Genomic DNA, 13,154 nt, shown 5'->3' with positions numbered 1-13,154 from the left:
AAGATCTGAGTTTTGTGCTTTAAATAATACAATTCCAGACACCAGGTTGCTAAGAGACATCTTGTGCAAAACAGTTTCTTTTTATACTTAAAAAAAAAGTTAAGAATGAAACAATCAAAAGCCTCAAATAGCATCTAAATCCAAAGCAACTCGGAATGAAAAGTTTTAACGAGTCAAGCATCAAAAACATAAAGTGCAGTTTGCAATCCAAGTAGAATTTTTTTTTCTGCCGCAATGACAAAATACATAAAAACACAAGATCAAACATGTCAGACATGTTCCTTAAATCAAGCGGAGCTGCTAAACCTGCTTCAATTAAAACACATATACGAATGTTAAACACACTCGTATTTACACATAAAGTACGCCTACGTGTTTTTTGCGCAAAAAAAGTTGCACATACATGAGCGTGGTTTGTCGGCTTGTGTGTAGGAGGAGTGCACACGTGTCTCAGAGGGATACGGCTTAATTAAAGCCAGCTCCATTCAGTTGCTAAGTGATGGCACTCCTGCTGAAAAACACATACAGGCACACGCCCACGCGTCACCTTCAGGTCTTAGGTAGATTAATGTTTATCTTGATAAATATGGTGCAGAAAAAGAAAAGAAAAAAAAAAAACGTTCTCCTCATGGATTCTTTCACAATCCCAGTTATTCTCCACAGTTGTTTGCCAAGAGGGCAGATGGAGACATTCGGAGTTGGTTTTCGGCGTCCCAGTTCGACTGCGGCTGTCTAGCAAACTACCACTTTGACTGGAGTTAATTCCAGTTCGTATCACTATAAATTATCATTCCTCATTTTCACATCGTGACTCTGAAAGAAGTCGAATTATTCAAAGAAACGTATGCTCAAGAATGCTGGAGTTTGTACTAACTTAAGCACCGACTTGTTTAGCAACAACAACAACAAAAAAAAACAAAAAACATTTTGTTCGGGTCACCTCCAGTTTGTCGGCACGCAGGAGTTTCTGGTTGGAGGAGGAACCTCCCGTCACTGACACGGGTGGGCTGCCGGGGACGATGACGGGAGTGCTGGGCAGGATGTCTGTGGGGACCAGGCCCATGCTGTGGGACATCGGGGTCAGGTAAGGCGTGTAGCTCAAGCCCGCGCTGGATCCAAGGCCCTGGCTGACCGGAAACGTCTGCTGAAGACGGAGACAAGATCAGAGGTTTCTCTTTGCAGTGTTTGAGTAAAATGCAAAGGCGCTGAAGAATGATGAGAAGAACGATGAGAAGAAAGAGAGAAAAGAGACGAGGAGAAAGCTGGAACCTGATATTTACTCTACAGAAAAGAAGATCGAACCCCTTTGTTTTTTTGTTTCTTTTTTTTACTGTCTGACATTAAGCAGGTCAAAAATGATTTCTTGTTTGCCAAATGTCAGAATAATGAGCGAGATTTTGCTAATTACTTATATTGATGCCGTGGCTTTCTAAGCTTCTCATAGGGTAATTCGCAACAACCATGATTTTAAACAAGAACTTCTTTCTAGGCAGAGGGGGGAGGAATGGCAATAAATCTGCCAAAATATTAAGAAATGTTAAAAGTTTATTCTGATATAATGTGCTTCAGTGAAAAATATCAGGTGCAGCTGTACAGATCTGTGGTTGAGGAAGATGAGAGGAAAAGCCGGGGGGAGGGAGGGGGGATTGATGACGGGTAGAAAGACGGCGGGGGTAAAGGAGAGGGGTATGTTTCAAAGAGGACGCAGTAAGAGCGGAAAGTGAGAAAAAAGGTTGCTTTTTTTTTTAGTTTTTTTTCAACCTCTGTGCATCCTGGAAAGATTTTGCTGAGCAGGCATGTTCTGTTTTAGTCACGCCTGGGTGTACACAGATGCAGCTGAACACATCCACACCTGGCAGAGCAGCTCCCAGCGTTACAGCAACAATATTTCTAATGGCTTTTGAGCCTGACAGCAGGAGTCAGGGTGTGTCATTCTTTCTTTCTTTTTCACCCCCCCTGCACTGACCACGGGCTGCATGGTTGTTCCAGGGATCATGAACTGCATCTGCTGAGCCAACATGGCGGCTGCCGTCTTCTGCTGGATCAGGTTGTTCCGGCCATTAATCTCCAGCTGGGTCTTCAGGTGAGCCGGTGGGTGGAGGTATTTGCAGTTCTCTCGCGTGCAGCGTCCCTGAGAATTAAGAACACGCAAAAAAAAAAAAAGAGAAAGAAAAGTTGGAAAGATTTTCAAAACAGAACCTAAAACGTTACGCAAATGGCGAGCGTGAAAAGATCACAAGAAGCAACTTTGTGTCAATCCTGCGGAACAGAACCTTCTGGTCTCTGTAAAGAAGTTTTTTTTTTCTCATTTTAAAAGATGAAAAAAAAAAAAGCGCTTGATTTGCCAGCTTGTTATTTCTGCTTGGTGTTGGTCGCGCTTTCATCACAAACACGCCGCCCACCAAGTCGTCGGGGTGGACGGGGAAAAACGAGGACGGCAAAGAAGGACGAAGGATGGAGCTCTTGTTCTCGTCAATCTCGGAAACTCATCTGAAAGTCAGACAGATGTGGTCGCATGGAGGGTCGGCCTCACCGAAATCCCGCCGGACAAACACAATTAGTCTGCCAAAGCAGAGGCCAGTGGCTAACACATGACGATCCACCACCACGAGGGAGCTAAATGCAAGAATGAGAGAGGCTGACCTGAGGGAAGATGGGAAGGAAATCTGGGTGCAGGCACGCAGAGTGGACTGATATGGATTAGACACAAGACAGAGCGGGAGAGGACACGACATGGCAGGCATGACTCGGCTAATGTGAAAGAGGGAAAAGGGAAGCGGAGATAAATTAGAATCAGTGTAGCATGAGGAGGTCTGCTGCTCTGACTAAATGGCTCTTAACTCCGTGACACAGAGCAGCCTCAGCACCGTGTCCCAATTAGCAACATCCCCTCTCATCGCAATCCCGCTAATTTCCTCTTATGAGGAAATATGACAGGCCTGCCCAGTGTCAATGCTCTGATCGGTAATGACTGAGTTTAATTTCTCGCGTGCGTGTGTGTGTCCTGAACGCGTCACACAAAACAAGAGGACACAAAAGAAGTTCTCGCAATTTATTTATTTACCTGATAATCACCAAAATAGGACGTTTTGTGATTCATGCCATATGTAGATTTAGGTCTGGGCTTTGACTAGGCCATAAATAAACTATAATACAAACATTCGGCAGCTACCTTTCCGATCCAGCTCAGCGCTTGTTCCGGCGAAATCGAATGTATTTGGAGCCGCAAAACGCACAGAAAAAGATAACATGTTTTTTATTACAATTTTTGCTCATGTTGAGAAAATTGGTTTTAATTTTTAAATTGAAGATGCTTTGTTTTTATTTTCCACAGCTGTATTCCAGTTGAAATTCAGCTTCAAATTCTATATCTAGGTCGTAAAAACAAAGAAAAACATTTAAAAAAACATTATAAATACACTTTATTTAATGGAACAATCCTTATTTATGCAAAAATGGTGTCAAGAAAGAAATGTGTATAAATAGAGAAGGGAAATTAAATGTCATGAAGGCAGGAAGTGCTCCAGTAGCAGTCAGTCTTCCAGTTAACCTGAAGAAGCCTCCGACTGACTTTTGCAGCCTCACAGGTTTTCCTTCAGGATGTCACTATTAGCACATTAATTTTCCATTCAACCAATAGAGTTCAAATCAGACTCTAGTCACACCGCTCTAGTCAGGTCGTAGTAATTAGGGTTATATTAAAATGCAAATCACAGTTCTGTGGGACAACTCCAACTGGCGTTACAGATGCATCCCATGGGAGTTTGACGCAAAATGAACAGCAGAATAATATGGATTATTTCTGTTCACATTTGGTAGCTCAGTAGTGCTGCGACAGGGATTCTGTGCTGATGCTCAACCTGCTCCAGAGCTTTGTTCTCTCCTCTACGATACGTGGGCAGACAAACAGAAAAAATACTTTTAATCAAGCACGGCTCTAGGTATAATCCTGTTTCGCAGTGCAAACAGCCAACGCTCTCCAAGTCTCTTCGAGGGGAGAAGTAATAAAAAAACGGCCTTTCTTGTGCTGCAGGAGCGATATTAAAAGCAGCCCGCAGAGCCTCAAACACCGTCGGCAACGTTACAGCAGCTTTTCACTTAAAAGGTCAGAACGTTAATGTTTCTACACCTTTGTGACCTATGAACTCTGCTGTAATGATGCTGAGGCAGCCTCAACAACCAGATGTAAGAGCTGCAGTGAGCCACAGATGCGCCCGCGCTCCTCCTTCATGCCTCGCACACACACACAATCACACCTTCCCACACACGCACATACTAAATCCCTAGCAAGTCTCACACACACAATCATAGGCATGTGTGCGCACAGAAATCCGGAGCGTCTGCTCAGACTTCTTCAAAACAGAGGAATAAAGTCACCCATTTAACCCGGCAACTGAACGCAAAAAAAGAAGTAATAATTGGAGCCTCATGATTTGCACCGTGAAATGATGCGGTGGCCTTGTGCATCAGTGGGCACCAGGAAGAAAGCGTAGGCCGGCGCGAGCGTGCGGAGAAGGGGGGTGAGGGGGGGCGCGTGGGAGGGTGTGAGAAAGGGGAGCCGGTGCCGGGTGCTGAAGCTGCGCTCTGGACGTCATCCCAGACCGAGGCTGCGGGGAAGCACGCCGTCGCCATGGCGCCCTGCAGAGATCAAAACAAACCCAAGACCCTCCCGATGAACTTAGGTAGACTCAGAAGGAAGGCAGCCACTCTTCTCTTTTGGCCTGTATTCTGTTCGTTTGCAGCCAGAGCAGGAGAGAAGAGAGATGCTTCATGGAATTGCTCATCGTTTGAAGCGATGAAGTAAAACTGCGGTGAAGAGACTTGGGAGAGTGGTTCAAATCTCACTAAGTGCAGGTTTTTTTGTTTTTTTTTTACCGGAAAACCACCTCGACTTCAAGCATGTGGTTTGACAGCCATCTCAAACTGCTCCGGTCTTTGCAGAAATTTCTATTGTTCCTCTCCTCCTTTGTCTCAGTGGCTGCCACTGTACTAATAATCTTAAAGTTATATTATGAAAATCTGTGAATGGAGAAAAGCGTTGAGCTTCACTGCGTTTTATTTGGTTGTCGTCAAGTCAAAGGTTAAGATGAAAAAAGAAAAAAACTGACAAATATGGATAATCTTCAGGTTGGATGTGTTTGTCAATAAAATATTATAAAGAGAAAGCGCTCAAGTTTTTCTTAGTTAATACCGTTTGTAAAGCTGTTTAACACACTGATCCAACTATCATGTTCATACATCAAACATATTCCTCTTTGGATGTAATTAAGTGAAATGTGTAAGAAAAGAAACAATACTCTAAATAAGGAATTTGCATATCAAATTCATTCTTAAATTGGCTAATAAAGTCATAATTAGAGAGCAAGCGTGCCTATATGAAATCAGCAAATTGCCCTAAAACCTTCTAATTTCAGGAAATGAAGCACTATTTATGTATTATTACACAATCTGCCGCAGTTATTTTGTTTTCAAAGGATTTTTAGCATACTGCCCAAATAACCTATTACTATAGTAACGTATTGCCAGAAAGCGATTATATTATTGGCCCAAAAACCTCATTACATTTTTGGCCAGTTATTATGTTATTGGCTTTAATACGTTTAAAATGGATCAAATTATTAAGCCACGGGCTGTTATTACATTATTGGTTGCTACAGGGCGTAACTACGTTCAGATAAGCCCAAAAATGACTTGTTGCTATGGAGATTTATGATCACAAGATGCAATATGGTGGAGATTTTTTAAAAGGTCTATTAGCATCATCTTCACTGTGCAGGCTTGCTGGATTATACTTCAAATCTTTTTAAACCTAACTGTCGAAGTCAGTCAGTCAGTCAGTCAGTTCTCCACTCTTTTCCACTTTAAAGAGTGTTACGGTTTATTCACTCCCCAGGGAAACAAGTCATGGATTACTGATTTTAAATAAATCTAAATAATTACTCTAAAATTGATTAAGTTACTAAAATTTGCAGGGTGTCATCATACAAATCAAATATAAGTACAGACATATTTAATAAATCTGAATATTATTGAACAGTCAATTTATTTTAGGAACTTTATCACTAGTGAAACCCATCATAGAAATTTAATTACAAACTTATGAATAATTAAAAACCTTTACTTCTGTATAGTTATTTTCCAATTACATGACTGAAAACGTAACATTTAAAATATGAAAAATTGTCTCACCCCAATAAAAACTAATAATAATTTTAAAAAAAAGTGGGCTTAATGATAATCCTAAATTGCTTAACGGTACTTTTAATCGGGCGCATATTCTAATTTCCTGAATAAGAGTAATTTAGAACTTTTATTGACGTTTAAAATGGTAGCAGGCATTTTATGATGAACTGCATAAATGAACACAGTGAAGAAAATCTAGGTTATGCAGGCACAGATATAAGTTGAAACTCAAATGATAAATCTGCAAAACCACAAACAAACTATACAGCTATATTAAAAACCACCATAAACCCGTTCACGGTGCGCTCTGTCTTCAAGCAGCCGTTTATGAAAAGAACGGCTGAGAACACCTCAGCGGTTCACGCAGACGCCTTAGGTGTAGTCATAGCTACAAGGTGAAATTACACCTTTTCACCGAGGGCCTGCTCACGCGGCTGCTTATTATCGTAGACATCACGGTGTCTCCCACGTGTGCGGACGCAATGATCCATGTTTTGGGATGGGTTAATAACTGCTGTGATTTAGATTGGATAATCACCCCCTTGCATGGCGGGGAGAAACAAACGTCAAGGAGGGAGTGATCAGAGATAAACGATCAGGTGCTTCCTGACAGGGAAAGCTGCTCACAACATCTAGCTCAGTTATCATTTAGAAAATCAACTCGTACACACAACTGTGCTTATTTTTAGAACTTAAGAAAGTGACTTGTTTAATCTTTAAAGGAGGAATAAAATCTTGACAACATTTCTGCTACTGCCTGGTCCTTCACTAGTGTGTTCAAACACTGAATTTCTTAATAACCAGAATTCACTTTAATATACAACGACAGATCTTTGTTGTCGGCTACTGCGGCGATTGAGATTTCACCAATGCACAGATGGGGGCACAGAAAAGAAAACAAACAAGGCAAACATTTATCATAGCAAACACGCTGCCGTGGGGAGACAAAAAAAAAACTGTGATGAGGGAAGAGAGGGACATTATATCTCCTCAAACATGACAGAGATATCACAGTATTTAACTGAGCGGACTGTGATGTTTGGATTTATTTTAGCTCCAGTTGGGAGAAAACCTGAAAGGGAATGAATGATGGTGCCACCACCATGTTTCACTGTGGAGATGCCGTGTTCAGAGTGCTAGTTTTCCACAGCACAAAAGGTTCATCTGACAAGCGCACCTGGTCAGTTATGTCTTTCCATAGTAAAAAAATGTTTAGCTCTAAGTAAACATGTTCAGACAGACATTTTCAAGGCATCAGTAGGTTTCAGCAAGATAAATTTAAGACTTTGTAATGCCACGAAGAATGACATTTCAGACTAAAATTTAAGATCCTGCTGTATTACAATCAAAAATACCAAAACTTGTGAAATTTTGTGCTTGTACACATAGAAGTGGACTTGACGCGACAAAGTTGAAAAATGTTCAGCTTTCATTGGGTTTCATCCCAAGTGCCAGTGACTTTTGCCTGTCGCTGCTGTTTGTCGTTCCCTGTTTGTTGACAGTTAGGTAGTTAGGTAGGTAGCTAGCAAGCAATGGTTTTATTGTTAGCTATTTAGCAGAAGCCTGCCTTGAGTGGCAGAACGCAATGAGGGGAAAAAGTGCCAACTCAAATTGTTTTAAGAATTTGAGACATTTTAAGGCCTTAATTTTAGACACAGAAATTTAAGACTTTATGGATGCACAGACGCCCTGAACCCTGCATCTACTAAAAGAAGCAAAGAAATGTTTTCAGGCTGATTCCATGTCCATCTGCTTGTCTTTCAGCGGGATTCCTCAACAACTACCCAGCTGCGTTCAGGGAAGCTCATTGGAGAGGTGGAACATAGCCATATCTCTCACTAGAAGGCCTTTGCGCGACCCCCTGCCATCTCCTTCATCGGTGAATGGTCAGAGCGATGGCCGTTGTGTGTCTGTGGGTGGCGCAGACACAGAGGTCCAGTCTTCCACCCTGCTCTGAAGAATAGCGCTTCAGTTGTGGGCCTCTCCCTTCACCACTGTAACATTTGCATTTTCCTCCCTCAATGGGTGCTTTATTTTAAGGTCTGCCCAAGACAGAAAGAGAGGCCGCCTATAGGCCGCTGCCGACCAAGGAGCTGTAAAAGTCCTCGTAAACGTGACTGGGAACGCCTCCGCGTTGCACCGCTGTGCTTCTAGTAGGACTTAATAAGAAGGCTGGTGTCCTGGTGCGTTTCCAAGATGGATATGCATAAAAGGAGCAATTGCTTTCTTTCCCTCATCAACACTTCAACCTAAGAAACAATATCGACGCATTACGAAACACCTAGGGAATCTGCAACGTGTGCGTGTGTGCATTTAATTCCACAGTACGCCTTCGGTTTATTCCTTTAGCTATGCATATCTTAAGTCCTGGTGTCTTAACAGTGATGACTTGATCAATGAGAGTCTGTCTGGCATTATTGGCAAGATGCTGTCCAGAAAGGACGATCCCAAAGAAAGAGCTTAGAAACAAGCAGGGTCAGCAGTAAAAAGAGAGCCTTTTCCTAGTTAAAAACGACAGAGCAACGTTTTCTGTAAGGGAGCAGTACCTGCAGACAAAAACACACTGAAATCAGCCAAAGTGACTGGTTTTCAGGCGGCACTGTGACGCCGCCGCAGATGCACAAGGCCACGATACCTTTATGTGCAAACGGAAGGCCTCTGTGAGGAGCTGACGCAAACCTTTCTGACATGAAACCTTTGAAAAGTGTAATCTCCTTCCAGCTTAGCCAAAGAACCTCCTGTATTCCTTCCTTTCGAATCTCCTCACATCTCGGTCGTCTCGGTGTACTTCAGTGCCTGTCTCTGTAGTGTGCCATTTATGTCTACCCTGCAGGTCAGTTGCCATGTTAAAAAATAGCACAAAAACCTGTTTCACGCTGTTCTGTTTTGTGCTTGATGTTTTGCTTACAGATGTTTGTATGAGTGGCTATAAATATCCACACAGAAGCTCTTCCAGCTATACAGACACAAAGGAGATCCAGGTTCCAGGTGTTGGTGACTTACATTTACAATTCTCACACAGAAAACAGTTGCTGCTGGATTGCCTATTTTACACCTTTTCATCCCGTCTCCCGTTTGGTTCTTAGTATCTGTGCACTAATCTTGTCATGTCCAAATCTGAAGCAACATTAGGGCTCCTTTATGTTTTTCATACTTTTAAGTTCCTAGAGTTCTTAAGAGTTAAGGCGGTGGTCAGGTTTTAAAAATGGGAGGAAATAAGGAAGATGGTTGGACAGATGGATGTATGGATGCATAGATGGATGGCAATTAAATGAAATGATAAACGCGAACGAACGGACGCCAATTAAATGGATGGACGGATGTTTGTCCCTGACCATCACTTGTTCTTGATGGTCATACCCTTCTCCTGTCCTGGCTCAATTTATTCAAAGGCTCTCCACAGACACCAACCGGTGCTTATGGGATGCCCTGTGGCTGCTCACCTGGAAACCACTTTGAAGCAGGCCTCCCATCCATGGGACGCCAGCACTTCTGTGCTCAGAAGACCGAAAAAGGTCCCGGTTAAGTAGCGTGGCCCTGGGTGCACATGGACAGGGATCTGCTTCATCCTCCAAGACAGAGAGCGCCTCCTCTTGAGGATCTTGTTTTGTTTTTGCCTGGCTCTAATGGATTGGTTTGAACTAATGGGTCCGTTCGAAGCGCTGCTGCCCCAGGACTGCAGGAAACACTGAAAATCCATTTTGAAATGATAGCCGAAAGCTTTTTGCTTACATTTCGACTGGTAATGGAGATCAAAGATCAATGTTGAGCACTGGGTAAGCGCTAGTCATTTAAATGTAAAAAACAAAGCTGCTGTAAAAGCCCAGCACCAGGTTCATTTCAGCTTTAATTATGCCATACGCAGGTACGTCTGCTTGCCGATGAGACTACACTGCTATTAAAAATATTAAGAAAGGACACAAACATAACAATATCACACAGCGGACCTGGTACAATTGAAACTGCATTTCCTTTGACCCACACTTAAAGCAGACACATAAGACGCTGCATCAGCAGTAATTAAGTGCCTTTGTTTCACCAGTTGTAATCCCGCAGATGAAGGAGTGGCGCTGCTGCTGACACGCCTGAGATTACCCACGGATTAAAAAAAAAAAAAAGGAGACAGAGACAGTAGGGTGAGATTGAGGCGTGATAAACTATATTGCAATGTTTCTTCTTGTTTGTCCTTGGATATCACTACATCTTTCCTCACTGAAAGCAAACACACCTCACAAGCTGAGGTGTGTACAAAGTACCTGAAGCAGCAAAATCTCCACCATCTTTAACGTTTTGCCCGCCGTTTCTCTGATCGCGTTGTTTTTTTCCCAGTAAGTCTGTGCGGTAATGTCTCAGAATAGCAGCAGAGAGGGGTGTGCATCAGCTGAAGATCACATGCCTGTGTTATCATCATGCAGCACCGGCTCTCTTGGAGCTTGTGATCAGCTAACTCAGGTCAGGCACTTACTGAATTCCAAGTGATACTTCAAAGAACGGTGCTAAATGGGATGAAAACAGGCTTGAGACTAAGATTTCTGCTGAATGTTGGGTGATTTAACAACCATTCCAGGTTTAACGCTTATACCAAGCGCTACGGTTTAGAATTTTGTCCATCAACTGATTTTTTATTTTACTGAAAAACATTCTGGAAAAACAGAATGTAGCTGCTGGTTGAGGTACTGCAGTGTATCTGCAGGTTTCAGCAAGTCAAACGTAAGGCTTTACGGCCTTTTTGTATAAAACGTGAAGCGTTTTATTCCCTATATTTATAGGAAGCTATAAATATAGCGGATGGTTGGGACTGGCAGCAGAAGTGAGCCAGTTGCAAAAACAAATATCGCCCAGCCAACTGGATATACGCACCAATGATTGTCCCAAAATGGTAGCTAGATGGCTAACTAGCAAGTGTATATTAGCAGCTACTTCCTGCGCACCTTCAGTCAGTCACTTTTAAAAAAGAAGGGAAAAAAAACTACATACAAGTCGAATAGTACTGCCACAACATCAGACCTGTAATTAGCATGTTAAAGACCAACTTAGATTATTTTTTAATTAACTTAAGACAATTTAAAGCCTTCAAGTTAGTGATTTTCACCTAGTGGCAATTGGCAATTCAATTTTTCCATAACAGTACAACGCCAGCTCTGAATCTCTGCGTTTCTTTTGAGCGATGACCCCGTTGTGAGGCACCTGCTAATCCAGCCGGACGCCGGAGTCCTGCTTGAGTTAATCTGATCATCCGTCACCTGCTGAGACATGAAACCCACCCTCTAGACTTATTTAATCTCCACATACAAGCAGGCATCAATGCATGGAGAGTCACCCTCTAGCTAGAATTTCCAGGGTTAGATTACGATACTGCAGTGAAAGCTTATTATTGTTAAGTTTTAGGGGATTTTTTACGCATTTTTTCTTGGGGTGCCAACAAATTTGCCTGCATCCGGAAACTTAAAATGAGATGATTGTCTTACTTTCCCACACCTTTACATCTCTCTGCAAGTTCTGCAGTTTACAGGCAATGTCAAACTGGTGAAAGAGTCCACGGAAGTAGGTTAGATGGCGTTGATGGCCCACTTTGGAAAGAACTGTGTCGCATCTCCCAAGAGGGACGCAGCAGAAAGGTCTCTCTTCAATTCCCTCGTTTTTTACATTTACAAACAGATTTCAAACACTCCTTAATGAACAAAGCTGAAACTAAATAAAACTGCTCGAATGACTAGTAGCGAGCAAACAATTTGGGACAACGCGCAAATGGAGAGGTCCGCGCTACACCTCGACGGTATCGACAGCATGTCTAAGCGTGTTGAAGAGTTGTGTAAATCCATACAACAGATAAAAGAAGATAATGAGATGGAAGGGAGAGAACAGATCTATTCATCAAAGCCTCTTTCTAACACACTCAGCAGATAGGAGCAGAAATGTTGCATGGCTGCTTACTCTCCAGTTTTGAGATTAAAGCTTTGGTTGCTGGCAGAAAAAAAAAAAGTTGAGATGTACAGTTTTTTTTTTTTCTCCTTACAGTCTTCAAGAGTCCGGTTACTAGTGTAATAATTTTAAATCACACTAATATTTGTGTTAGAAGTGTTTGATATTGCTGGACTTGATGCTCTCTGCGTCTATTTGATTAGCAACGAATTGTTAGCAAAAATAATCTGAGTAAGCGCAAATGAGGCCAAGTTGGTTTGAATAGCTTTTCTTCTTTGTTGAATAAAATCATCATATGGGAACTGTAATTTCTATTTACTTTGATTATCTTTGATGTTATAATGTATGACAAATCAGGAAAAGAACCACATAGAGGAAATATACATTTTTCACGCCGTTGTGACTATAACAACTTGATTTTCATCTAGAAAACCAAAGGGGAATAAGCCTCAGCGCCGCCTATACGGGTGTGTTGTTTGTCGGCGGCGATGATGAGGCCTCTGAGACGTCTGCTAACTCCTCTGGGCTGAAGAGGCTCTAATCCCAAATGAAAACGATGAAAACAGGCTTCATATGACTGAGAAAAAAAAAAATTGAGGAAGCTGCACAAGTTGCTTCTGCTTGATAAAATAAAGTTGAGATCAATAAACGAGGGCATACTGGTTCGGTTTTAACAACTCTTGAATGTTGCCTCGTTTTTTTCCCCCACATCCTCACGTCGCACCTTCATTTTCTCGCTCGCCGTGACTCCAGCGTACGCTGCGGTGGTGCCCGCTGCCAATTAGTGTCCTCCACCTGTCACTGTGGGTCACCAGTGCAGGCATCTGCTGGGTGTGAAACCGGCCATCTCACTTTCATCAGTGAACTTTAGACACTGCTGCCCTCTCTCTCTCTCTCTCTCCGCTCACACAAACACAAGCTCTTGCTGTACTGGCCTGAAGTTGACCTTGATGGTATGGTCACCATGTCAAGTGGTCAGAAAGAGGGAGGAAAGGGTTGCATATGATATCCTCTAGCTCAAACAGTGCATAACTGTCTAACTCAGTGTT

General features: G+C 42.4%; 1 protein-coding gene across 13 annotated transcripts in view; it reads right to left on the bottom strand.

The window, feature by feature from the left end:
* The window catches only part of LOC103475686 (muscleblind-like protein 2a), a 42,703-nt gene that overhangs the window by 13,759 nt on the left and 15,790 nt on the right, over positions 1-13,154 (bottom strand). For 12 of the 13 annotated variants that reach the window (XM_081616652.1, XM_081616650.1, XM_081616674.1 and 9 more), the window contains 2 exons: positions 1,967-2,131; positions 941-1,144 (listed from right to left, as the gene is read on the bottom strand). In XM_081616652.1, coding sequence (XP_081472778.1) covers positions 941-1,144; positions 1,967-2,131 — 369 coding nt within the window. The remainder of the gene's footprint in view (positions 1-940; positions 1,145-1,966; positions 2,132-13,154) is intronic. The other variant, XM_081616654.1, reaches the window with a different exon arrangement.

This window comes from Poecilia reticulata, chromosome 2 (assembly GCF_904066995.2).
Source record: "Poecilia reticulata chromosome 2, P_reticulata-male-v2, whole genome shotgun sequence".
In the NCBI taxonomy this organism is placed as follows: domain Eukaryota; kingdom Metazoa; phylum Chordata; class Actinopteri; order Cyprinodontiformes; family Poeciliidae; genus Poecilia; species Poecilia reticulata.
Note: the sequence above shows the minus strand (reverse complement) of the source record. Positions and strands in the feature narration are given on the sequence as shown.